Below are 26,014 nucleotides of genomic sequence, written 5' to 3'. Positions count from 1 at the left end.
ATACACCACAGATAAAACCTGACCCACAAAGAGTGTCCTCACCAATACCAGTGCTGATACAGCCTGCCCCACAGAGACTCCTCCTCACTAATCCACAGCTGGTACAGCCTGCCCCACACAGACCCCTCCTCACCAATACACGTATGATACAGCCTGCTCCACAGAGTCCCCTCCTCATCAATAAACCACTGACACAGCGTGTCCCACCGAGACCCTTCCTCACCAGTACACCAATGATACAGCCTGCCCCACAGAAACTCCCGCTCATCAATAGGCCTCTGATACTGCCTGCCCCACACAGACCCCTCCTCACCAATACACGGATGATACAGTCTGCTCTACCGAGACCCCTCCTCACCAATAAACCACTGATACAGTCTGCCTCACACAGACCCCAGCTCCACAGACATCAGTGACAGCCCGAGTGGGGAAATGGGTTTAATCACGTCCCTTTCCCACCATGACTTAAACCATCCGGCCACCCCGGGCTAGCCCGAGCCTGGGGCAGGGACAATCACGCCGCGGTGGCTCGGATCTCGGAGGCGCGGCTGGGTGTGTTCTGGAAGCGGGTGTAGCTTGTTTTGGCTTGGCGCTGGCGGCTGCCGTCTGCCGTGTTTTCCCAGCCGTGATACAAAGCGTCGGGGAGACGCAGCCTCCCACGGTCTGTAGGGACGTGGGCTGTGCGTGTGCGCCCGCCGCGGGAGCGCTGGTCCCGCTGCCTCCGAGCAGCCGCCAGAGGCAGTGGCGGCAGGTGCCAGTGACCCGCCCGCGCCCAAAGGCTGCATTGCACCGTCCGAGCCCGGCGCGGCTGCTTCGCAGCTCCGGCCCAGCTCACGGGCCCCCTGCAGCCGCTCCAGCCCCCGCCCTGCGAGCAGCAGCAGCGCGCTCCGCGGGGACCGGAGCATGCGGACCGCACCAAGTCTCCTGCAAGGGGGGGCAATGCGTGAGGGGGGGAGCTGAGCTAGCGTGTTTCAAGAGGGTGGAGGGGGAAAACGTTCGGAAAGATTCTCCCGTCCCCCTACGCTCGCAGCCCTAATGGTCCGTTCCGCGTGCTCTATTTAATCCCCTGCTGCAGCACCCGCCCTGGCTTCAGTCAATAGCAGGTATTGTCGCTGTCGCGCGTGGCCGTGGGCGCGGGCCGGACGCTCGCTTCCCGCGGGGCTGAGCCGTGGAGGATCCCCGCAGCCCTAGAGCCACCATGCTGCCGCCGGCGCTGACCCTGCTGCTGCTCCTCGGCTGCCTGGCGGCGGGCAGCGGGACCCTCTCGCAGGACGGTGAGTGGGGCGCCGCGGGGTGCCCGCCTGGGGTCGGGGCGGGGGGTCCAGCCGCTCTCTGTCCGCAAACGCTGTGTCGCGGAGGCCGGGCGCAGCATCTGCAGCCCAGGGAGCGGACCGCGGACAGCGCCGCAGCCCGAGCCGCTGGGAGAGGGGCCGGGGGCCGCCTTCTCCTGCCGGGCGCCTGGCAGCTGGGGTGGCGCGTCTCGCCCGCCCGCCCCCCAGCGCTACCTCGGTTCGGCCGAGCTCAGCCTCCAGCCCGCTGGGGCTGGGGGCGCCGCGCCCCTAGGGTGCAGCCAGGTGCAGGCGAGGGTCCCCCGCTCTGCGGCGCTCAGCGCGGGGGCTGGGAGCCAGGGCACGGCGGGAGGGGGTCGCTGGGCGCTGCTTGCCGCTGGCGGGCGGTGCCGCTATGTCGGTCAGCCAGGCTCCCAGGGCGGCAGGTGTCCCAGCCGCAGCCCGCCGCCTGCCCACCCCTCTTCGAGCTCGGTGCCGGGTTCGGCTCCGGAGTCCCGTCCTCGTCCTGGAGACTGGCTCGGCTCCTAGCCCTGCTCGGCGCTGGCTGCAGTCGCTGTCACGAAAGGGGGGGGGGGGGCTGGACTGGCCGGGCCATCGCCCCTGGGGAGGGTCTCCCGGGCACAGCCGTGTAGCGGCGTCTCGGTGCGTCCAGCCAGCGGCTCTGCGGCCTGCGGCGCAGCTGGGCGCGGTGAGAAAGGGAGGGGCAGGGCCCCTGCCTGGGGGGTGGGGGATGGAGCTAGCGGAGCTGGCCGCGCGGCTCTGGGCTGGGGAGCTGGAGGGGCCACCCCGGGTCTCCCCTGGGGCCCTCCAGCCTGGGGCAGCTGGTATCAAGGTCACCCCCTCCCCCCCAGGCTGTCCATTTGCCACCTTTTCAGCGAACAGGGATGGCTGGCTCCACACCCCCTCATCCCTGGAATGTTCGAGAGAGGCTGGCACCCCTGCCCCTCCTGCCACAAGGATCAGAGTCTCCCCATGATGTGTGTCTCTATGGCTCCCACTGGGTGACCATGCTGGGGTAGGGGGGTTGGGTGCAGAATAGGGAGCCGGGGGCCTCAGTCACTGCACCCCAAATTGGCCGTGTCACCATCTCAGCAGGCCTGTGCTCTTGCAGCTAAAGATAGACAGGTGCCAAAGGTGACCACAGTCCTGCCAGGGCTGTGGCATGCTGCATTTTGAGGCAGGGCTTCAGTGCTAGAGTTGAGGCTGAGATTGGCTTTTGGTTCCAGGAGCACTTTGGAGAGGTTTATTTAACATTATCAGGCTTGCTGCCTGTCTTCTCTTCTCTGCCTATTTATCTTCCTAGCCAGCTTTCCATTTGTGTCTCTGTTAGTCCATCTGCCTTTCCCATTAAGCTAGAACATACAGTGCTGCAATTAGATGGGTTTAAAGTGCTTGGAAGATAGCAGAAGGCTGCAGCAGGGTTTGGAGAAGACAGACCAATTCCACCAGTTCCTCCCAGAGAAACCTGTTCATATTTGTATGTGTCCTATTGTTCAAGTATCTCTCAAATCCCGCTGGCACTCTGTATACAGATTGTTTATTATGCAGAAAGCATGGAGTGGCTCTGTAGCCCCATAACCCTTGAGACAAAGGGTGTTTACCCATTACGTATAACAACAATAGGCAGAGCGATGCATGCCAAAACAACCTTTAATGAAGTACCACAAAGCAAACATAATTTTGATAAGGCTTTGTAAAGGCAAGCAATGCATTGCTTTTCATAACTATTTTGCTGCAAAATGAAATGCTGGCTGAACCTCAGTAGCCAGGCTTGGGGTCTGAAATGACCATGCACTGATGTCATGTCAGTTGCACCCTCTCTTTATATTTAAAGTATTATATATGCACCTATGTGTTGCTGTACACGTACTGAGACTCATCAGAAGCAGGAAGTAATTCTGAGGTGGGCGGTGAGGGACCAGCAGTGCTAAGACAAGGGTTTCACAGATTTGAAAACCAGAAAGGACTCTTACTAGCTACTCTAACCTCCTACGTAACAGAGGCTGGAGATTTCTCCCAGTAATTCCTGCATCTAGCCCAGCAACTTGTGGTGGAATTAGAGCATGAGGAGAATTAGAGGTGTGAGGTAGAAGAGCATTGTGTGTACTCACATGCTAAGTAGAGGACCATTCATCCATCCTCCTCACCCCAGGAGGGGTGTCACCATGAGGCCAGTGTTCAGTACAGGCAGGCTTCTCAGACCATCTCTGCAACTGTGGCCATGTATTTTACCCAGTTAGGTCTTGAATGAGCTTTTCCTCAGTGTGCATTGCAGGTGCTAATGATGGAGGGGCGTGGGACTGCTCTCCTTACACTTCCTCATTGCCTGGTTTCATGATGCATGCTTACTGGGGTAAAATAGACTGGAACCAAAGGCTGGTACAATGGATGAAGTATTGCAGCATGTGGGGAGGATGAGAAACTGGAACCAGGAAATGTCCTGGTTAGGGCATGAACTGGAGGTGCTTGGATCCCAAAGTAGGAGCTGCTCTGCCCATTGAGCTACAGGAGAAGCTCTGCTAGCCCTTCACAACAGGAGAGATTCTATCCTCTTCCCCACCCCACACTAGAGGATAAGACTGTTACTGGATGCAGGGTGTCATGTGACCACACCCATTCAAAAGCCCCAAAGGCAGGCAGTCTCCATGCACTCTAGCTGGTGATGGTCTTAGTGATTATGAGCATGGGGCAGTCATGAAGTCTCAAAGAGGAGTCACCTGGGTATGGCTGGCACCGTGTCATTCTTGACTGTTAAAAAGGCCATGCTAAATGCCACTGAATACCATAGATTCCAAGGCCAGGAGAGACCATTGTGATCATCTAGTCTGACCTCCTGTATAGCACAGGCCACAGAACATTCCCAAAATAATTCCTAGAGCAGGTCTTTAAAAACAAAACAATAAAACCCTCAACCCTTGGTAAAGTGTCCCAATGGCTAATCACCCTCATTGTTTTTTAAGCCTGATTATGTTCAGTGAATTGACTGGGTGTCAGTGTGCATGGAGACACTTTTGAGTGAATTCCAAGTGCTCACAAAAATGCATGTGGTATTGGTTGAGAGTGGTGGGTTGAAGTTCTCTGTGTAGCCCCCAGGCAGAGTACAGCATGGAAAAAGATATGGCAAGCTTCCCCCAGGAAGACGTGTCAGTGTTTCCTTTGTTCTCTGGCCCTTTGCTGAGATATCAGCAAGGGTGATGCTGGCTGAAAAACATAAAACCAAAAAATCTGTGAGTGCCAACCTGGAGCACTGTCTACTCCCACTATGAATGCAGGAAAGCATTGGCTGAGAAATACTGCCCCCTCAGGAAGACATTCTGTATCATAGAATCATAGAATATCAGGGTTGGAAGGGACCCCAGAAGGTCATCTAGTCCAACCCCCTGCTCGAAGCAGGACCAATTCCCAGTTAAATCATCCCAGCCAGGGCTTTGTCAAGCCTGACCTTAAAAACCTCTAAGGAAGGAGATTCTACCACCTTCCTAGGTAACGCATTCCAGTGTTTCACCACCCTCTTAGTGAAAAAGTTTTTCCTAATATTCAATCTAAACCTCCCCCACTGCAACTTGAGACCATTACTCCTCGTTCTGTCATCTGCTGCCATTGAGAACAGTCTAGAGCCATCCTCTTTGGAACCCCCTTTCAGGTAGTTGAAAGCAGCTATCAAATCCCCCCTCATTCTTCTCTTCTGCAGGCTAAACAATCCCAGCTCCCTCAGCCTCTCCTCATAACTCATGTGTTCCAGTCCCCTAATCATTTTTGTTGCCCTTCGCTGGACTCTCTCCAATTTATCCACATCCTTCTTGAAGTGTGGGGCCCAAAACTGGACACAGTACTCCAGATGAGGCCTCACCAATGTCGAATAGAGGGGAACGATCACGTCCCTCGATCTGCTCGCTATGCCCCTACTTATACATCCCAAAATGCCATTGGCCTTCTTGGCAACAAGGGCACACTGCTGACTCATATCCAGCTTCTCGTCCACTGTCACCCCTAGGTCCTTTTCCGCAGAACTGCTGCCTAGCCATTCGGTCCCTAGTCTGTAGCTGTGCATTGGGTTCTTTCGTCCTAAGTGCAGGACCCTGCACTTATCCTTATTGAACCTCATCAGATTTCTTTTGGCCCAATCCTCCAATTTGTCTAGGTCCTTCTGTATCCTATCCCTCCCCTCCAGCGTATCTACCACTCCTCCCAGTTTAGTTTAGTATCATCCGCAATGTACTGTAATGTTGTGCTGTTCACCAGTCGATGACATGTGGGCCCAGGAAAATGTCCTTTGCCACCGATTGTCCTAAAACCCCCCTCTCATGCACCCCTCAACCTCTGAATATGTCCCTGGCACAGCTCTCGCCAATAGATCCCTTCTGGCGGTGTGACTGAGGAACGTGGTACCTCCTCAGAGGGGAGAGTTAAGGTGCTGCAAGTATAAAATTCCCCACCTGTCTCCTCCCCTTGGGAAGTGGCTGCATTGTATCCCACAGCACCTCAAACATTGTAGCGAGAGACAGGAGGTGGGGTTTCACAAAGGGTTCTGTTGCCCAGGGAGCAGATCTGTTGGACTCTGGGAAAAGTCTTGGTACTTCACCATAGTAGCTTTGTGTGTGTGCACTTGCACAGCTGATGTACTGTGCAGATTTTGGTGTCTTTGGGCTGGGAGCATGCGAGGTGGGGGAGAGGATGATTCTGTGCCTACAAGAACCCCACCAGTAAAAAAGAGAAAGTGAGTGAGTTCAGGAGCAAAACCTTTTATTTATCTGAAAATAGTGTACACTAGCTACATGGGGAACCCCCGAACACTAAAGCTTCAAAGCTTTGGACTCTGGTCTGCTGGGGACCTCATCTACCGAAGGTACCTGTATATCACCTGTTATTGTAGCACCTTACAATCTTTAGTAGCTCTGGGTGCTGTTATCCCAGATGGCGGACTGACAGTAAAAGGGGCCAAGGTGTCACAGGCAGTCTGTGACCAAGCAGGGACTTGAAATGGGATCTCCCAAGTCCCAGGCTAGTTCTCCAACCACTGGGCCATCCTTCCTTTCTCAGCACAGTAGAAAATGTTCTCCCCCATGCCCTTCCTCCTACACTCTCCTAGCTGTGTGCCCTAAAGTCCATTGTTTTAGAGACAGGTAGATTCACCAAGTACCTGACCCTCATGTGAATTCCCAGGCTTCCCCTAGGAGCGCTTCATGCTGAGCAGAAGCACTGTGCTGGGAGGAGATTTCCCTGTCCTAGGTGAGTGCCATGTGTTTCCAGTGAACACCCAGGGAATGAGGCCATCCCCTCACAGGATGCTGAAATGGGTATTCGTGCTTCTGGGAGGGAGCAGTGTCTAATGATTAGAGTGCAGCCCTGGGAGTCAGGAGCTCTGGGCTCTATTGGCTGTGCCACAGGTGTATTGAGTGACCTTGGTCTAGTCAGCAGCCTCTCTGCCTTTTAATTTCTCCACCTCTGAAACGAAGATGATAATAATGACCTGTCTCACTGGGAGGTTGCGTTCATTAATGTTAATATAAGCCCTTGAGCCCCACCTAAGCAAATCTGTAGCGGCATGCTCAGTAATACTCTGATCAGATGGGTTTGCCACCATCTGCTGCCTCAGTTCATGGTCTGTGTGCTTTTGGCAGGCAGGTACTGAGTGGACCTGATGCACTGTAACTGTCCTACAGAAATGACCGCGAGATCCTTGCAATAGTTATTTTTCTTCAGTAGGACACATTTGTACCATAGTGAGGCTGTGGGGCAGTTCTCACAGGGGTGGGGGTGCTTAGTGTAGTCCCTCAGCCCTATAGTCATTTCTTAGCCCATCTTTGCCAGACTGCGAGCTCCTTGTCCTTGAGCTGGAGAAACCATTGCAGTCGCGTTAGAATCATAGAATCATAGAATATCAGGGTTGGAAGGGACCCCAGAAGGTCATCTAGTCCAACCCCCTGCTCAAAGCAGGACCAATTCCCAGTTAAATTATCCCAGCCAGGGCTTTGTCAAGCCTGACCTTAAAAACCTCTAAGGAAGGAGATTCTACCACCTCCCTAGGTAATGCATTCCAGTGTTTCACCACCCTCTTAGTGAAAAAGTTTTTCCTAATATCCAATCTAAACCTCCCCCACTGCAACTTGAGACCCTTACTCCTCGTTCTGTCATCTGCTACCATTGAGAACAGTCTAGAGCCATCCTCTTTGGAACCCCGTTTCAGGTAGTTGAAAGCAGCTATCAAATCCCCCCTCATTCTTCTCTTCTGCAGGCTAAACAATCCCAGCTCCCTCAGCCTCTCCTCATAACTCATGTGTTCCAGTCCCCTAATCATTTTTGTTGCCCTTCGCTGGACTCTCTCCAATTTATCCACATCCTTCTTGAAGTGTGGGGCCCAAAACTGGACACAGTACTCCAGATGAGGCCTCACCAATGTCGAATAGGTTAGGATGTACATTGTGCCCTTTGCAAATACTACTTAGGCTTGGATAGAGGCACATCCACATACTTGTGCTAAAGCAACTCCTGACTTCAGGGCTATCATTAAGGTTTAGCATATGCTACAAACCTTGTTTCACTGCCAGCGTGTGCCCATGTCACACTGGAGAAGTTGGCTGGGGAAGTTGTGGCAACCGTGGTGAACTGATTCCACCATAGGCATGAGAAAGGAGGAGGAAAGTAAAGTGCAATCTTTGTGAATCTCTTGAGACAAAATTAAAACCACTCAGATAGCTTCAGATTGGCTCACTGAGGGGGAATGGGCCTTTCTGTTGCAGGAAGCCTAGCCAAGAGGCAATGCAGCTGTGGTTGCTTTTTTGCATTATTAGACTCGGAGAATAACAAGTGCAACAGAACAGGGAAGCTGTCTATTAAATGTCAGGCAGAGTAAGCAGCGAACCAGGATTGCTGAAACCGACAACTCAGCTATCTGGCAAAAGGCATTAGGATCAATGAGACACACTGGATTGAAAACAATAACAGAGATCAGGGTACACAGAGTCTCCCAGCCATGTACTCAGACAGTGAGGGGAAGTGCTGGCGCTGCAAAGGCAGGGCTGAAACTTTGCTTCCACTCTGACAATCCTCAGGTTTGGGAATAACCTGCGTTACTGACTCAGAGGCTGTGCTGGGGAACGTGGAGGGCACGTCTGCAACGAGCTGGAGGAAGAAACGAGACAAGCTGGGGAGCTGCAATTGCCAGCAATGACTAATGAGTCCCTGCCTGGCCCTTGTGCCTTTCCAGTCTCCTTCCAGTCAGAAGGTTTGAGGAGAGAGAATGCCTGGCTGCTGTCTAGACACAGAATGCATGGGAAAGGCAACTCCCTCCCTGTCCCTCAGCCCTGGTGCCCATGTCTGTGCAGCCTGAGTGGGAAAGTTACTCCTCTCACGCTGGCCCACGTGGAATGTGTGTCTTCCCTTGTTTTATCACTCTCCACCGAGATGAAGGCAAACAGCCCTTAGCTCCACTGCTGGCCAGGGCTCTTTCTGCATCTCTGAGCAATTCCTGGTCACCAGCTACAGTCTCGTCTCCTCCTTCAGATGGCCTCCTTCTCCAAAGCAGTGCTGCTTCTCCCTTCCCCACAGAACCCACCTCTCTGTCCAGGGCAGTCTTAGCTTAGTGGATCTCACTCACACCTCCTGCTTAAAGAATTGCACCCATTGCAAGGATTACTGTGTCTGGCCCCCCTCCTTCTACATATACACAGGAGTGGAGAGAGCTCCTCTGGCACAAGGGCTTGAGAAAGGAACCAGTTCTCACTACCGTGGCAATGCTCTTGATGGAAGAACTGATCCATCTGAGCAAATCTCAGCAGGGTTCTCTTGAGATAATTGGTTCCTTCTCTGACTCATTTTGGTTAGCAAAACTAGAACCAGTTGGTCCATTGCTAATTTCTGTGCCCTGAGTTAGGAGTCCACAAACCAAGAGTCCTAGTGAGGTGGAGAGGGAGTCACACAATGACACTGGGATGTAGGGCTCGCTTTCTGGTGATCCTCTGCACATCTCAGTTGCTCCCCAGGAAGACCCAAACTGGCAAGAGGCTAAAGGTGGACATGACCCACCCTCACCTGGATGGGCTCTGTTCCAACATGACCATCCCTGGGTTTGGAATGCAGAACCATCTCTCTGCTCCCCTCTGTCCTGTCTCTCCTGCTGGGAGGGGGAGCAGGAGAGATGGCTGCTGCTTCTCCCCATCCCATGTTTCAAAGAGCTCTAGGCACTCGCTCCAGCTCCTGCTTCTATCAATGATTTATTAATATTTTAGGAGTTCCAAGAAGCCCTGGTTAGGATTGGGGCCCCATGGATGCTTGGTGCTGCACAAACATGTAAGGAGATACAGGCACTGCTTGTCCTGAAGGGCATGCAGTGGAGTTTGAGACCACAGGTAACGAGGGAGAGGAACCAGACATAGAGACCTTTCTGTTCTGTGTTCGTACAGTGCCTTGCACCTGGGTTCCTGTGTACTATGGTAACACAAATAGTAATAATAGAGTAACAAGGGATGGGGAGGCTGAGGCACAAAATGTAGCTCTGTCAGCAACATGGCCTCCCAGGGTGAGGGGCACTGGGACCCATGTATAAAACCAGCCACGCCAGCTCACTCCTTGTCTGAGATCAGGTCGGCTAGTGTGCGCTGAGCAACTGCTTTTTATGACAGGAGGGTGACTGAATACACAAGGGAGACTATTCTGAATTCAGTGGCCTGAACTCCGGAAGCTCAGTGGGACCCCAGGCATCTTGCTTCTGCAGCAGCGCGGCACTGACCTCTGTGGCGGCAGCAGAATGGCATTCACTGTGGCATGGTGACGTTCTCGGTGGCTGCATTATTCTGTTACTGCCATGTCTTGTGCTGTGATTGTAAAACATGAAGGCAAAGTTGCTTGTGGCAAGTCCATCACTCTGTGAACTGTTCGCTGCAGAGCATCACTTCTGGGCCCTCGGAGTCCTCTTTGCAGGGATTTGCAAAGTATTACAAATGGCCAAAGACTTGCTTGAGGAGAGAGGGCAATAGCTGTGTCCTGGAGCAGAAAGTCAGCATCTGTCCAGTTGAATGAGAGGCATCGCAGTTGTGACTGTTCAGCAATCCTCAGCCACCCTGTGAACTCCTGAGCTTGTTCCCTGAAATCCTCCTCGCTTCTCCAGTGTGACCAGCTGATGAGCACAACCCAACTGCACGGGGCCTTAGTGCGTAGCAGAAGCAGAGGCCAAAGTGAGAGGCTGTCCAGTAATACTCACCAGGGAGAGGAGTGAACTCTGGCTGCTGCCCACCCAGGTGTCAATGCCTCCCCATTCTCCCCTTGCTCCTCTCTTTGGGCAGTGTCCCCTTTCAGCGTGATGGATCCTTCTCCAGCCAACACCCTTTCATTCTGCTTATGAGATTGCTTTCCAAACCAGTTAATTAAACTGATGCCAAGCCCTGTGTGGACATTATTAATTCAATTTAAACCTGGCTTATCTGTTTAGCTTAACTTGCTAAGGAACCACTAGAAGCCAGGTTTAAACTAAATTGAGAGTGCCTTTGCTGATGGGGCTGGACACCAGCTTAATAGAATTGGTTTGAAATGACAGTGGTGCCATTCTGCATACATCTACACAGCAGCTGGGAGGTGTGATTCCTTGCTCGGGTAGTTGTATACTTGCTAGCTCTCCTTGAACCTAGTGCCAAAAAATAGTGATGTGGTCATGACAGCATGGGTAGTGGCTTGGGCCAGCTGTCTGAGTATATACCCAGGGGTCAGGACTTGTCACACCATGAATGCTTTGGTCTCTTGTGCCAGCTGTTAGCTTGCTGAACATTCATGGGATGGACCTGTCCCCTTTGTTGTCAGTGACAAAACTCTTGTTGACTGGCTTGGACCTTAACTCTTGAAATGGAATTTGCTGTTGCTTCTGCTCTCCATGTGTTTTCATGTCTGCATGTCAAGTCCGTATTGTCCCTTACTCTGGTTTTTAAGGGTAAAAGCTGGGTGCAAACTAAAAACCTGATCATCTTCAGAAACAATAATGCTGTGGGATTCCCATGCACCATGGACTCAGTGCCGTCTCCCGTAGGCCCATCATACTGCTGGAGAGACCACCTTTCACAGGAAAGAGCACTCTTTCTGACTTCAGTGTAGGGCCACTCCATGACATAGGCTCCTGACAGCTCTAAGTTCATCCCAACTCTCTTATTATAGCCATCACTTTCTAAGCTGAAGTTTCTTGTTAAAGAAATGGCATTGGTAGCCCTTCTGGTAGCAGAGTCTATAAATCCATATACTGCTGCCCTGCCAAGTCCTCAGACAGATGGGTGGAAACTGCCAGCAGCTGAGATGTCAGGCCCCTATCTATTCATATAAAAGGGTATTTACCCATTCAGCTGCTAATGGAGCTGTGCTCATGGCACCCAAACTGTGGTGATCTGTGTCATCCATCTTTGGCATTAGCCTGGCCTTAGGAACTTCTCCATTCTCTGGTATTTCAGCAAAGTAGCTGAACAACAAGCACAGTAAAGACGACCGTCTGAAGAAGAGCTCTGTGTTGTTTGACAGCTTGTCTCTCTCCCCAACAGAAGTTAGTCCAGATATTCCCTCCTACATGTTGTCTCTCTAAGCGTAGTAATGACTATTTGCATAGAGCTGTCCCTGGTGGGTTCTGCTCTTCACCTCTCCTAGACTTGGCAGCTTTGCATACTGTTTGCAGTCCTCCCAGTCACACTGTAGTGCTCCATGCTGGGCTCTGACCCTCTCCTCTGACAGGGACTGCTCCATGCACAGGATTGAATGGTCCAAGGCACCACTCAGAGCTGCTGGAGAGAACTGTCCTTCAGGTTAACCTGATTTTGCCACACCTGCTAGATGGCGACTCTCATTGTTGGAACCCGCTGCTCTCCAGTGGCCGGGATTCACTGTGAATGACTCTCCATGGCCAGGGTTATTTTTTGTTCTGAAATTGTTTCTCCTTCTCCCATTAGCCTGGGAGCCAGTAGGAGATTTGGCTGTTTGGTGCCAGGTCTACAAACTTTCTAAGTTTTGTGCCCTGTTGGATGAGCCTGCAGGAGACAGTCTCCAGGTAATGGGGCTCCTGCCCCTTTTCATGGGACTTCTAAAGGATTTAGCTGTGACAAATCACTAGGAAACATGCCCTGAGCAGAGGAGAGGGTGTGGGCTCCGAGGGGTTTCCAGCCCTTATTTCTAGGGTTTCTTATTTATATGTTCTTGTAGCTCCCAGGGGAAAAATAATTTTTATTTTCCATTTTTCTTTGAACGACATTGGCTGCTAGGGTTCTGCATGACAATTTCACTGAACACACACAGATCCCTGTAAAGCAAAGAGCAGCCCTAGGACCCCACTCTGAGGGGCAGGATGGCCCGAGACACCAGATACTATCCAACCAAATCACCTGCTTCATTGGCAACAAGCACATCAGAGATTGGCCCTGAAGTAGAAACTCTGGCATCATCGTGCAGAGATCCCACAGTCTTCAAAGGGGCTCAGACCCTGTCCTGCTGCCCAGAGGCTGTTCTGGCCCTCACGCCCCGGAGACGTGTCAGACCACCAAGCCAAGAAACATCCATGGAAAAGGCAAGTGCGTAAAAGCCACAACCTCAGGAGAGGAGACCTGCAGGCTGTCGGAGCAGTGCCACCTCACCAGTTGGCTTCATGTTAACAGAGACTTTTAACAGCCCAAGCAAGAAATCAGAAATGCTGCAGCAGCAGGGGCACCCTAGTGTCTTACTGTGTAAAAGCTCCTTTTGTTGTGCACAGTGTTTGTACGACTGTTACTATGCAAGTAACGCAGAGGGGTGGGCATGATTCTCTTCGTACATATGCTGGGGTAAATCAGAAGGAACTGTGGATTTCAATAGGGTTCTACTGGTGTAAATCGGTGTGGGACAAGGGCTTCTCAGTCCAATCTTCTGATCTGCTGATAAATGAGAATAACTGTTCCATGTTCCTGAGCTATGCTCCGGGGCGTGTGGGGCCAGTCTTTCAGAAGAGCTCTGCACCCCACACAAAAATGACACTGCTAGTTTAGATGTCTGTCTGTGCAGAGCATCTGAAAGTCTGGTCCATGGTGCCGTGTTTGGTAGGTGTCTCATTGCTCATGGTCTACTATACACTCATGCTGCTGGCCCATGGGGGCCTGGCTGTAGTGATTCCTGCATGGACTTGTCCCCACAGAGACTGCAGCAGAGTCTCTCCAGCAGGTCCCAAAGCTAGCTGGTAACATGTGGCCCATCAAATGCAGAGAGCAGGACATGGAAGGGGCAGGAGAGCCCTGTGTGCCCCACTGCCTGTCCTGGGATTCCCCCTTCTGCACAGATACTAGGGACAGCTGTACCCTGCTCTGCTGCTTGCGCTCCTTCCCCATAGATACTTGCAGCCCTGTCCTTCCTCCTGGATACAGGTGATGCTCAGTAATTGCAGTGGGAGAGCAGAGCCATAGGAGTGGCTGGACCGTGCATGTTTTCCTTACAGACCCAAGCTTGGCTGGATCCTCCCCAACGCTGCCCCTGTCTCTGCCTCAATGGCTCTGGATGCTTTGGTTTGTATCTATGTAACTCAATCTGGAATGCTCCTGCCTGAGTCTAGCAGGGGGCACTCCTCACGCTGTCCAGCTAGTCCAGGGCTCACTGTGAATGCCTCTGCTTTAGACTCTGCCCTGGTGACATGCGCTTGGAATAGCACTGGCTCCCAAGCTGCTACTGTCCGTCCCTTGGCTAAATATGCCACAGGGTGGTGATGAGCAGGACTCTGCATTGCACACTCTTGTTACCAGCATTCCCTGCAAATCTTTCTCATTTCAGGGATGTGCAGCCCCTTCCTGGCTGGACTCTGCTGTCTGTAAATACATGCCCTGAAGGGTCTTGGAAAGGTTCTGTGGCTGTTGAGATCTGGGGTGAGGATGAGATTCCTGAGACAGAGAGAGTTGGGACCAGCCTCCTTTCCCCTCCCTTGGGGGTCGTGCAGGGAGAGGGACAGAAACTTGCCCAGGGCTGTGCCAGGAGGAACATGCTTCCTCCACGCCCGCTAGGGGTTGTGCAGGGAGAGGACGCAGTGCTGGATGCACAGGCAGTGGCTATGCCCTGCACTGAGATTCCCTTACAATGTTGCCGCATTTTGCTGAGCTAATTGGCCGCCACCCCTGTGTGAAAGTGTAAACACCACTGGGAAACACAGCCAGCAGCAGCCTGTGTCTGTGCGGCTGGCTGCCAGAGCCACAGGCAGGAGCTGCTGCTGCCATCAGAGTGGCTGCTTCTCCCTGCTTGCTGCCATTGAGCTCGCCCATATTGCACCTCAGGAATGTGTGGGCACAGCCAGCCCCCGGAGTGTTTGGGGCAGCACCGGGGTGGGGGACAGGGGAGGAAATGGAGGGGAGTACAGTCCATTGCCCAAGGCTCTACTCCTTTCCCCAAGTCCTGTTATGGGCTGGGGAGGGGGCTGCTTTCCAGCCCCTTGTACAGTGTGTGTCTGTGATGATCATAGGGCCCTGGGGCTGGGACCTGTTGTGATGAAGTAGAGAGCGGTGTTGACCTGGGAATGTGGCAGGGGAGTTTCATTGGCGATGGGATACCTGAGAGCCTGTAACCTGAGCCAGGAGGGGGATGGGGGAGGTAACACCTCTGCTCGGGAAACTGGACAAAGGCTGGAGGAGAGAGCCTGCTGGAGGGTTTTTGGTTTCAGTTTTGTGCTGGGTGGTGGAAAGCAGGGAACCCCAAGGTTGGGGTCTAAGCTCCCTGCCCCCCAGAAGGACTTGACTGAGGGGTCCTGGTGGTACCCACAAGCTCTGTTTTAGACTGTGTTCCTATTGTCCAATAAACCTTCCATTTTACTGGCTGACTGAGAGTCACGGTGAATCTTAGGAAGAGGGGTGCAGGGCCTGGACTCCCCCACACTCCGTGACACCTGTCCATGCGGGAGGGGGGCTCTAATTGCGCCCTTGTCTAGAAACAACCTGCCAAGGCAGGTTAAAGACTGCCCCATGACCCGTCCTCCTCAGCAGATTCTCCTGGGCTCGCTCCTTTCCAGCACACCCTGCCTCAGGGCTCCTATTAACTGCCTATTGATTGCTAATGACCAGCCATGTTCCAGTCCTTCAGCTCTGCTTAAGTGCAGTAGGCAACTGATAACTTGATCAAACCCCTGGAATGCAGCATCCTGTGGCAAGGGCCCAGCACCTGAGTGTGCAAGTATGGGGGCGGGGGGAGGTGGGTTCCATTTGGGGAGAGGATGTTATCACATCCCAGCACCCTGCAATCACTCTTGTGCCAGCGTCAGTTATATCCAAGGTCCAAGTGATTGTGAAAGCTGGGCCCAAATCATGTGGCAAGGCTCTGGGTTCTAGAGCACTGTAGTGTGGCAGGCTGGAAAATCCATAGCTAGGCTCTGCGTTCTAGAGCTGTAGTGCGGCAAGGCCCTGGGTTCTAGGTGGCTCTAGTGTATTAGTTTTGCTTTCCTGCATTTGAAATGAGTGATCTGCTCAGCATGGGTCTCTGTATTATTGGCCTTGAGATTAATGTCATTACTTTGTGCTGTTCCCTTGTCTTCTGCTTTCGAGCTACCTCAGATGTTTGTACTGAAGGAGCTATAACTGTTTTGTCCACACAGGCATGGAAGAAGCTGTGGGGAGGAGGTGGCAACATAGAAAGGATGATCGGGGCTTTTGGCCACTGGAGAGGCAGTTTGAGATTGTGAGATATACACAGTAGCTGGCTGCTTCTGCTAAAATGATTAGCTGTGAAAGAATGAGCAATGTACTCGTAGGCTGATGGGTGCAACACTATAACAGTAGAACAGCCAAAGATGGCAATTTAAATATGAGAGTGAATACCCCTTTGAGATGAATGGGACAGTTCTTATGTTTTGCAGAAATATTGTGTCCAGCTGCCTGCAGACTCATGCAGACACCACTGGATTGGTTACTCAATTCATATTTTCCAGATTATCTTCAAAATCACCAGAGCAGACTTTCAGAAATGCTCAGAATCCAGCAGCCCCTGTGGAATCCTTCCCCGCACAGTGAGACCAACAGGGATTCCACCCTTCATTGTCCTCAGTGGAGCTGTGGGAGGATGAGCTGTTTTGAAATCTGGCCCACAAGGGCTAGAAACTGCATTTAAAAGGCAGCCATGAGCATGGTGGGTGATTGCAGACTGAGGAGTGCAGGGCCATGCTCTAACCCGCCCCCTTGCTCTGTCAGTCAGAGGCACATCACTTCGCATTGTTGGCTGGATCCCCTCCATCTGTGAATCCTGACTCACCCCCGGCTGACTCCAGGCTGCCCCATGCTGCACTTCCATCACCATGCCTGGCCTTTCACCTGCTCCTTACAAGGGTAGGCACCTGCCCTTGCCTACACTGCCGTTGCCTGGCACACGCCTTTCTGCGCTGTCTGTCTCCCAGCTGTGAGTGCTGATTAAGGAATCCAAGCAACAATCGCTGGTGGCCATGCACAATCTAAATATCACTGAACTAGAAAATTAGCCAACACTCCAGTGGTCCAGGGCTGCCTGCCTGCCTCAGGTCTCCCCACCACTAGCCTGTTTAGCCCGGAAAGGCTTTCAGATGCAGACTGCAGCCATTCTCAGCACAGCCAGAGCTGAGCCCCTTCACTGGGAGGTGGCCGGGGTGAGATGTGGCAGGTCTCTGTGCTCACTAACTGTCCAGTCTGTGCTAGGAGCCAGGATCACAGCATTCCTGGGACTTGACCTGCCGTGTTCTACACAGCACAAATGGGAGAACTCGAAATACAGCTGCTGCTCTGCCCACAAAATCCACCCCACATGCTGGGGGGTGAATGAGAGGGATTGCCTAGAACCAGCTGATACCTGCTCCCCACCTCCACGCTCGGGAGTCCAATGTTACTGCCCCAATGTCCTGGCGACTGATAACAAGAGACTGCTGAAACCATTAGAACCCATCCTACTACAAATCACCATGCCACAGCAGGCAACTGGCCCCTTCCTAGGGCTGTGGAGAGTGAGAGTTGCTCCCTGGCCCCAGCCCCTGGTGCAAAGAGGAATGCTTCATTGCAGGCTAGCTGCAGGGTCCAGTGTTCATATCCTTGCCATACAGTGGCCCCTCTCTTCCACAGCAGCTTGCCTCCATTCCCCACCCTCAGAAGGTGGATTAAGGCAGAGGTGGGCAAACTTTTTGGCCTGAGGGCCACACTGGGGTTGCACAACTGTATGGAGGGCTGGGTAGGGAAGGCTGTGCCTCCCTAAACAGCCTGGCCTCTGCCTCCTATTCGCCCCCTATTCACCCCCTCCCACTTCCCGCCTCCCTCAGAACCCCCGACCTATCCAACCCCCTCTGCTCCTTGACTGCCCCCTCCCAGAACCTCTACCCTATCCAATCGCTCCCCGTCGCCTGACTGCCGTCTGGGACCTCTGGCTCCCCACCCCCTTACCATACCCCAGGAAGAACAGCGGGGGAGGGGCCGAGAGCTAGGACTCCCCAGCTGGGAGCTCAGGGGCCAGGTAGGACGGTCCCATGGGCCAGATGTGGCCCGCGGGCCATAGTTTGCCCACCTCTAGATTAAGGTCTCCTGGGGCCCTGGGCCAGAGCAACTGTGGGCGCCCCCTGCACTGGACCCATGGCCTTGCCCCACCCCTTCCACCTGTGGCCCCGCTCATGGCTCTGTCCCGTTCTGCCCTGTTGCACCTATGGCCCTATCTGGTTTTGCCCCTTTCCCCTGCGGCCCTGCCCCCATTTTGCCCACGGTCCTACCCATTCCACCCCTGCCACTGCGGCCCCACTACTCGTTTGCTCCTTTCTGGCGTGCCCGCCCTGCCCTCATGGCCCCAAGACTGGAAAAGCTTCTGTCCTCCCACCACGGCAACAGGGTCACAGCAGGGAGTGAGAACTCCTCCAGTCCCAGGGTGCAGCCAGGGTTGGGGCGCTGTGGCTTCTGGGTGCTGGGGCTTCTCCCACCTGGCACTTCTGTCAGGGACCAGGGTTGGGGTGCTGGGGCTTCCCCTGGCTGCTCCATGGCTTGTGCCAGGGCTCCAGGCTTCCGCTGCCCCACAGTGGATTTCTGCCGGGGCACCCATTTTTCTGGGGTCATGGGCCATTGGATAATCCTCCACTGCCCAAGCTGACCTTCCATCTGCCTGTGCTTTCCCTTCTGCCCCACGTGATGCCTGCTCCACCACCCCCAGCTGCTCTCCCTCTTGGGGCACTTTTCTGCCTATCCCCCAGCTGCTCTCCATGAGGTGGGGTGGGGGAGAAGGATCACTGGTCCCACAGCAGTTCCTCTTCCCTGGTCTGTGAGGCAGAGAAGAGGCGGTCTCTGGCTCTGCATGGGAGCTAGGGGAGAGGCCTGGGCCTGGCTCTGTAGGAGGCTCCTATAGCTGCCAACCATAGGTGCTGGAACTGGGGTGCTTGAAGTGGTTTCCATCATAGACAGGGTTTACAGTTTGGTTCAATGGTTCTCAGCACCCCCCGTATACAAATTATTCCAGATCCCCTGCTGCCAACACCACTGGTCCCAGTCTGTCCTGGGAGGTAAGGAGCAAGGAGAGTAAAGGGAGAAGCAACAGGATGGAGGGAGGGAAAGATTTTTACCTGAGGTAAAAGATGAGGAGGGGCTGGGCTGAAAGGCCTAGCACAACCAGGGCCAGGGCCCCTGGAGCTGCAGAATGGTCTTCACCCAAACCTGCCGCCTCCAGAAAACTTTGCCTTTGTGGCCGAACTGCTTCAATTTGAGGCTATGCCGAAGTGGGAAGTTTCTGTGGGTGGGAGTGAGCAAGAACAGGGCATCTGAGCAGGAGAGCTACAGCCTTCCGAGTCTTCTGGGCTCCGGAAAAACTGCCTGGGGTGGAACCAGAAAACAAGGCCTGATGAAGAGAAGGGGGCTTTGTACCCCTGTGCCCATGGCACTGAGTGTTGGGAAACCACAGGTCAACCAAGCTTGCACAGCAAGTATGTTTGTTTGCCTAGCTCCTCAAAAGGGCCTGATCCAAAGCTAATTGAATTCCAAGACTCCCAGCTCCAGCTAAGTTAACTGCCTCACTCCAGACTTGCAACTCATGAAAGCTGTGCTGTGGGTTGAACAGTAACTTTATAGTCCAGATTGCTGCCTGAATTATTAACATACAATCTGTAGAGAGAAGAGAACTTGCCATAGAAAAAAAACCTGTGTCAATAAAGATAAACTGGATCCTTCTGCTGATGAAGGATGTGACAAGCAGCTCCATTTGTGTGTTTAAGGAGAATATAATGATCTGCTGTTCTGTTGTATGACCTGAGCGATACTGTGCAATGGTGTAGTCAGAGGCTGTATGATAATTGTGTGTGGGGGGGCAAAGTTAAGGGGTCATGTTTAACCTTACCTTGGGCAGTTCCTGACACTTCCGTGCCAACTCTGCAGCCTTCATGGTCTCAGCGCAGTGGCCTTCTATGGAATTAAAGGAAACATGTTACAGTAAATAATCCAGTCCTAACCTGGTCTGGGAGTGTGTGCTCACACACCTAGAGTGACCAAATACCCAGAGCAGCTTGTTGGTAGAATAGGCCTCTAGAGGCCTCTATGCAAGAAGGCAGGAGATCTAGGTTCTGTCACTCCCCTGTGAATTTGGGTGAGTTACTGAACCATTGCTTCCTTTTGTCTCTTTAGACTGCAAGCTCTGCAGGACAAGAACTGCCTCTTACCATGTGTTTGTACAGCACCTAGCACAACAGAGACACCCACTACGGTGGCCCACGAGACCCTCCTGCCCAGTTCTGGGGACAGTCAGGGGACAAGGGATGGATGGGGCAGGGGTCCCGGGGGAGGGGGTATCAAGGAACACGGGGGGTTGGATGGGGCAGGAGTCCCAGGGGGTGGGGGTGGGCCACGACCCCCTCGTGGGGTGAGGAGGGAACTGGTTGTTAAGATTTTGGCAGCTCATCACTGGTTATAACCTTCCCTGCTAGATTGAAAAGTCCACTATTAAATATTTGTTCCTGCTGTAGGTATTCATAGCCTGTGATCAAGTCACTCCTTAACCTTCTCTTTGTTTAGCTAAATAGGCTGAGCTGCTGGAGTCTCAGTCAGGCAGGTGTTCCCATCCTTTAATTCTTCTCTGAACCCTCTCCAATTTATCAACATCCTCCTTGAATTGTGGGCTCCACAACTGGACACACCAGTACCAAATGGAGAGGTAAAATCTCTACTTGAGATTCCCCTGTTTACGCATTCCAGAATCACATTAGCCCTTTTGGCCACAGCATCACATGGGGAGCTCATGTTCAGCTTATTATCCACCACGACTCCAGATCTTTTCCAGAGTCACTGCTTCTCAGGGTAGAGTTGTCCCCTTCATGTAGGTACGGCCTTCCTAGATGTATACACTTACGTTTAGCTGTATTAAAATGCACATTGTTTGCTTGCACCCTGTTACCAAGCAATCCAGCATGCTCTGTCTGTGACTTTTCATTATTCACCACTCCCTCAATTTGTGTCACCTGCAAACTTTATCAGTGATTTTGAGTTTTTTTCAGACCACTGATATAGATGTTAATTAGTGTAGGGCCAAGAACCTATCCCTGTGGGACCCCACTGGAAACATACCTGCTTGATACTCACAATTACCTTTTGAGATCTGTCACTAAGCCAGTTTTTAATCCATTTAGTCTGTGCCATGTTAATTTTATATTGTTCTAATTTTGTAATCAAAGTATCTTGCTGTACCAAGTCAAATGTCTTATAGAAGTCTAAGTATACTTTGTCAACAATATTACCTTTATCAACCAAACTTGTAATCTCACCAAAAACCCACAAGTTAGACACAATCTATTTTCCATTTGCGTTAATTAATTACCCTCCCTTTTAATTCTTTGTTAACCTGATTCATATCAGCTGCTCCATTATCTTGGGATCAACGTCAGACTAACAGGTCTATAATTACCTGAGTCATCTAGTTTATGCTGTTTTAAAAATTGGCAAAACATTAGCTTTCTTCTTCTGGAACTTCCTCAATACTCAAAAACTTAATGAAAATCAACATTAACTGTCTAGCGAGCTCCTTAGCCAGCTCTTCAAAACTCTTGGATGCAAGTTATCTGGACCTGCTGATTTAAAAGTGTCTGATTTTAGTAGCTTCTGTTTTATATCCTCCAGAGATATTAGTGGGATGGGAAGAGGGTTGTCACCATATGATGAGACTATATTATCTGTTTTCCCCAAAAATACAGAACAGAAATATTTATTGAACACATCTGCCTTTTCTGCATAATTATTGATCTACTATTTCCATCTAGCGGTAGACCATTACCATTGTCAGGATTCTTTTTGTTTCCAGTATATTTTAAAAACACCTTCTTTTGGGGCATCTAGTAAGGTGTTCTTAAGGGATTCCCAATTTTTCTTGCTCAATTTTTCCTCCTAGCTGATTTTGCTCATAATTGTTTTCAGCTTTGAGAAATTGGCCCTATTAAAACACCAAATATATAGATATTACTTCTCTGGATTTTATTTTACTTGCACATTATAAGTGTGATCAAGTCATGATCACAAGGACCTAAGCTACCATTAATTTTTAATTCTGTGATCACTTCCTCTTTATCATGGGTGGCGGGTATAAGAGGCTCAGGGAGGCTGTGCCTCCCCAAACGGGACAAGAAATGCCAAATGTGGTGTACCCCCCCTTTGGAGGCGCACCGGCCTGCCGCTGGGAGCTCCCAAGAAGGGGGTGGGCATCAGTGACCAGGCCATGGCCTTCCCTCTCTCCCAAGGCACCCCCTGCCCCTGCTCGGCTTCTTCCCCCGTGGTCTTGCCCATGCTGCTTCTCTTCCTGCCCCCCTCCACCTCTTCCCCCAAGGTGTTGCCCCCCCCACCTGCCACTATCTCCTCTCTGCCTCAGGGGATGGGGCTGAGAGGAGCAGGCAGAGGGCACTTCAGAGGAGAATGCTGAGTGGGGGCAGGGCCTTGGGGTGGAATCGGGGGTGGGGCCACAGTCCGGGCACCAGCGGGCCCCTGCCTCCACTTCCAGGGAGCTTTGGGCAAGAGTCGCATGCTGCCCATGCTCTTTATCTGTTAGGACAATCTGTAATGAAGAATTCCCCCATGATGGCTGCAACACTTCCTGAGTTAGGAAATTGTCGTCTAAGAATGTTTTAGTACTGGCAGCATAAGACCTCTGGCATACATCGCTCAAATGGAAGTTCCCCATGATCACACAATCTTTTTTCCCCCTGCACATTAGGGATAGGCACTTAAGGAGGGAGTCATCCCTATTGTGATGTGGTGGTCTGTACAGACACCAACTTTTTGTGCTTTATCTGTCAGGACATTAATCCATAAGTGTTCAGGATCATTTTCTTCTGAATTGTCAGTGACTCAAAAAGGTAATGCCAATTTAAAATAGAGTGCCACTCCCTCTCCCCTTTTGCCCACTCAGTCCTTCCTAAACAGCTTATAACCATTGATTTTTAACATTTCAATTGTGCAAATTATCCTGCCAGATTTCAGTAATACCAACTAGATCAAATTTATGCTCATAAAGGAGCGATTCCAATTCCTCTTGTTTGTTACCTAGGCTATAGACAATTCAAGAACTGGTATATAGGCCATTCAAGAGTTTCTTCTTTTCCTGTTCTTTGATCCTTGATTAATTTTGTGCTCAACATCCTGATTTTGTGCCAAGTGCTCATATCTTCCCTCTTTGATACCCCCCTCCTTTTGACTATTAGTTTAACCATCTCTGGACCACTCTAGCCAGCCTGTCCCCATGGAGACTGGTTCCTCTTTTACTGAGGTAGAAGCTATGCAAACTGTATAGCCCCCTTTCTCCACAGAGGTGGACCAATGTTCCACAAAACCAAATTTCTCCATCCTACACCACTTACCTAGCCAGTACTTCACTTTAAGAATCTTCTGTCTTCTGCTTTCCTTTGCTTGTGGGACAGGAAGGCCTCATGCTGTCCTGTTGTCCACTTCTCCTTTGCAGAAAATTCTTGTGAATCTTCTGAGTATTCACTCTCCCACAAGGATCATCAGTCTTCCTTGGACAGTAGGAAAACTCTTTGCAGGTAAACTTGATTTTCTTTCGGGTTGGGCCAAGCTGCCATCCACATGTGTGTCCTGTACATCTGCCATTCCTTTGAATTTAGTGGATCTTGAGTGGTGTCTTTCATAGTTTGCATATTGAGGATCTGGTATCACTTTGAAAAAGGAATTCCTTGTGGTCTGCTTTTCTCTCTGGAGGCTGCAGCCTTCCTGTCTGCAGCTGTGTGGAATGTCACTGTGATCTCCTGCCCCTGGTAGTTGAACATAATAAACATTACGAACTGACCCATGGAGTGAGGGGTTTCTTCCTGACCCTGCTGAAGCCTGTCTTATGCACTGGAGCCTGGGGTCTGATTAACTGGATTATGTTTGCTGGCATAGCTGCAGAATGGCCCCAGAATGATCCAGCAAGCTGCAGCTGCTGTGTGGGACTCAGTCCCTGTGTTTCAGTCCCTGAATCTCCATCACATGCAGGAACATTTCTTCTCATTGGGCTGATCTTACTACCCTGTAATCCTGGCCTGTGACCCTTGTTCTGGCTTGAAGGGGTTCCTAGCTGTGATCCCCTCAGCCAGGGCCCCTCTAGCTTGTCTCTGTGACTCCCCTTCAGGCTGCTAAACATTTCCCCTGGCCCTTCACTAAGGCTGTGCTGCTCCCGTGCAGGTGCTGCCATTTTATGGTTCCATGGCCTTTGTCTCCTCTCCTGGGGTTGAACCATTTACCTGACACCCACTCGCCCAGTGGTCTAAGCCTACGAGGCAGGGAAGTATGGTGGAGAGTGCAGCTGGGGGGCAATGCCCTGATGCTAAGTGTGGCCCCAGGGGCTGGAAAGAGGCTGAGTTTTCTTCCAGTTGGTCCCTGCTGGGCGTGCGTCTGCCCCATCATCCAAAAGGGGCTCTCCCTCTCCTTCCCTCAGGGACCTCCTGCCTGGTGCATGAGGAGGCTCTTCTAAGAGCCTGTCACTGTGGTCTCTGGATGCTGTGCTCGCCACAGCAGACTGTCTAGCAGGGAGGCCACTGTCTTAGCTCTGCTTCTGTGAGGAGTGGGGACTGCTTGCTATATTTTCCATCCTTGGGTTCCCTGGGAAAGATCTCCTCAGTCTCATGGCTTCTGGGAGGAGGGAGGTCTCCTCTGCGCCAGCCTGCCCTCAGCTCTACTGTTGGGTTGGAAATGCCCCTGCCCTGCTTCTAGCTTCCTTAGCAGCAGCAGAGTGAAACTCCCAGGTCTGTTGTCAGTTTCTCTGTGGCTCAGAGGTTCTGAACCAGGGCAGAAACCGATCAGTCTTGTTAGTTTCACCTGGCAAAGCTCTGAGCAGGGGACCTAGAATCTCATCCCTGTTCTCTGGTGGGAGATGGGTTCACTCTGCCGCTGCTGTTGACTGTATCTCACAGGCAGCATGATACTTCTCCACTCATGGCTTGCTGGGATGGAGCCTGCTGCCTGCATGTGATTGTAGCACTGGCCTGTTCTTGGCCTGGCCAGCGCAAAGTGTTGGCACTCCAAGGAGATCTGGGGTGCTGGGTGAGGGGAACGTGAGCCCAAGGACTCCACAAGTTACTGTGAAGTAACTCTGTCCTTATCCACAATCATCGAGGCTTCCTGCTGTAGCCAGCTGGGGACAGAGCCCCCACAAGACTTCCACAAGGGCAGTAGGCCACTGTTGGGGGAGCTCCATGGGGCACAAACAACCTCTGCTAGGAACTGCTTTCCTGCCGCTGTCTTCCCCTTTCACCAGCTACGGCAGCTCAATGCAGCAAATTCCCTGGCAGACCTAGGAGCTGTGTGTGAACGCTGCAACTCAACAGCTGTCCTCGGAGACACTGCTGCCTCCACCTCACCCGACCTTTGTGAATGTCTTTCCCCAGTTCCCTGCCTCTGTGTCCTAACCCCACCCCACCCAACTCTCTCTCATTCAGCACTTTGAACATAAAAGCTGGAATTTGTTTTCCATAATCCATGAAACTATGCTGGCTTTTAGAGTGAGCTCTGTGGGGCAGAAGCTGGCTCAGTCCCTGGGTATAGCACCAGCTGGGGTGTGTACAGGCTGCTGGAATAACAGTGATCGCCATCCCCTTTCAGAGCCTAGGGGCTCCTGATCCCTTTCCACTCCCTGATTATGTCTGCAGAGGAGAATCCCCTCACACCCCACTGGTTTCAGGAACAGCTGGGAGACTGAGGAGCCTCCCTTAAAGGTTACAGCCAGCAGCCTATGGAATGAGTATGGCTGGCACGATGGGGATGGCACTGGGGGTGAAGTGGAGGTCTTAGCTAAAGGATCAGGTCCTTTCCCTGAAGCCATGGGGGGCAGGGGAAATAGTGAGAATGGTGTATGGGGATGAGGGGCAATGGGGGGAGGGAAACACCAGAATTCCCAGGTGTGTGTGTGTGTGTGTGTGTGAGTGAGAGGTGGGGGGTGGTGGTGGCAGAAGGGGCACCTGGTCTGTCTCCTCAGGCTTGGCTGCTGAAAATCCCTGCCCCCTATGAGTTAAATGATTTGGTCAGAGAACTCTGCTGGCGCACACAGCATGCAAAAAGAACTGCACCACAGCTGACCTTGGGCATTTCTGCAAGAGCTCCCTGCCTCTGCTGCAGTTACACCAAGCTTAGAGTGCTGTCTGCAATAGCGATAGAGGATTTAGTGGTGTCATGTGGCTTTTGCAGTGTCCCGCTACAATGGCAATCAGGATGCTGCACATGCACTCTTCCCCGGCTGCAGGAGGCTCAGGGGCCTGCTCTGATGTCTGAACCTGTACAATCATTCTCCCCACTGTATGTTCAGGCCATAGGTTG

General features: G+C 52.1%; 1 protein-coding gene across 3 annotated transcripts in view; it reads left to right on the top strand.

Annotated features, from left to right (window-relative positions):
* The first annotated feature begins 729 nt into the window (after positions 1-729).
* The window catches only part of CADM3 (cell adhesion molecule 3), a 155,710-nt gene continuing 130,425 nt past the window's right edge, over positions 730-26,014 (top strand). The window contains exon 1 of one of the 3 annotated variants that reach the window (XM_073322543.2): positions 730-1,274. In XM_073322543.2, coding sequence (XP_073178644.1) covers positions 1,199-1,274 — 76 coding nt within the window. In that variant the 5' untranslated portion in view covers positions 730-1,198. The remainder of the gene's footprint in view (positions 1,275-26,014) is intronic. The other 2 variants (XM_073322544.2, XM_073322545.2) reach the window with 2 other exon arrangements.

This window comes from Lepidochelys kempii, chromosome 24 (genome assembly GCF_965140285.1).
Source record: "Lepidochelys kempii isolate rLepKem1 chromosome 24, rLepKem1.hap1, whole genome shotgun sequence".
NCBI classification, from domain to species: domain Eukaryota; kingdom Metazoa; phylum Chordata; order Testudines; family Cheloniidae; genus Lepidochelys; species Lepidochelys kempii.
The sequence above is the reverse complement of the archived record's forward strand: the minus strand, read 5'-3'. Positions and strand labels throughout refer to the sequence as shown.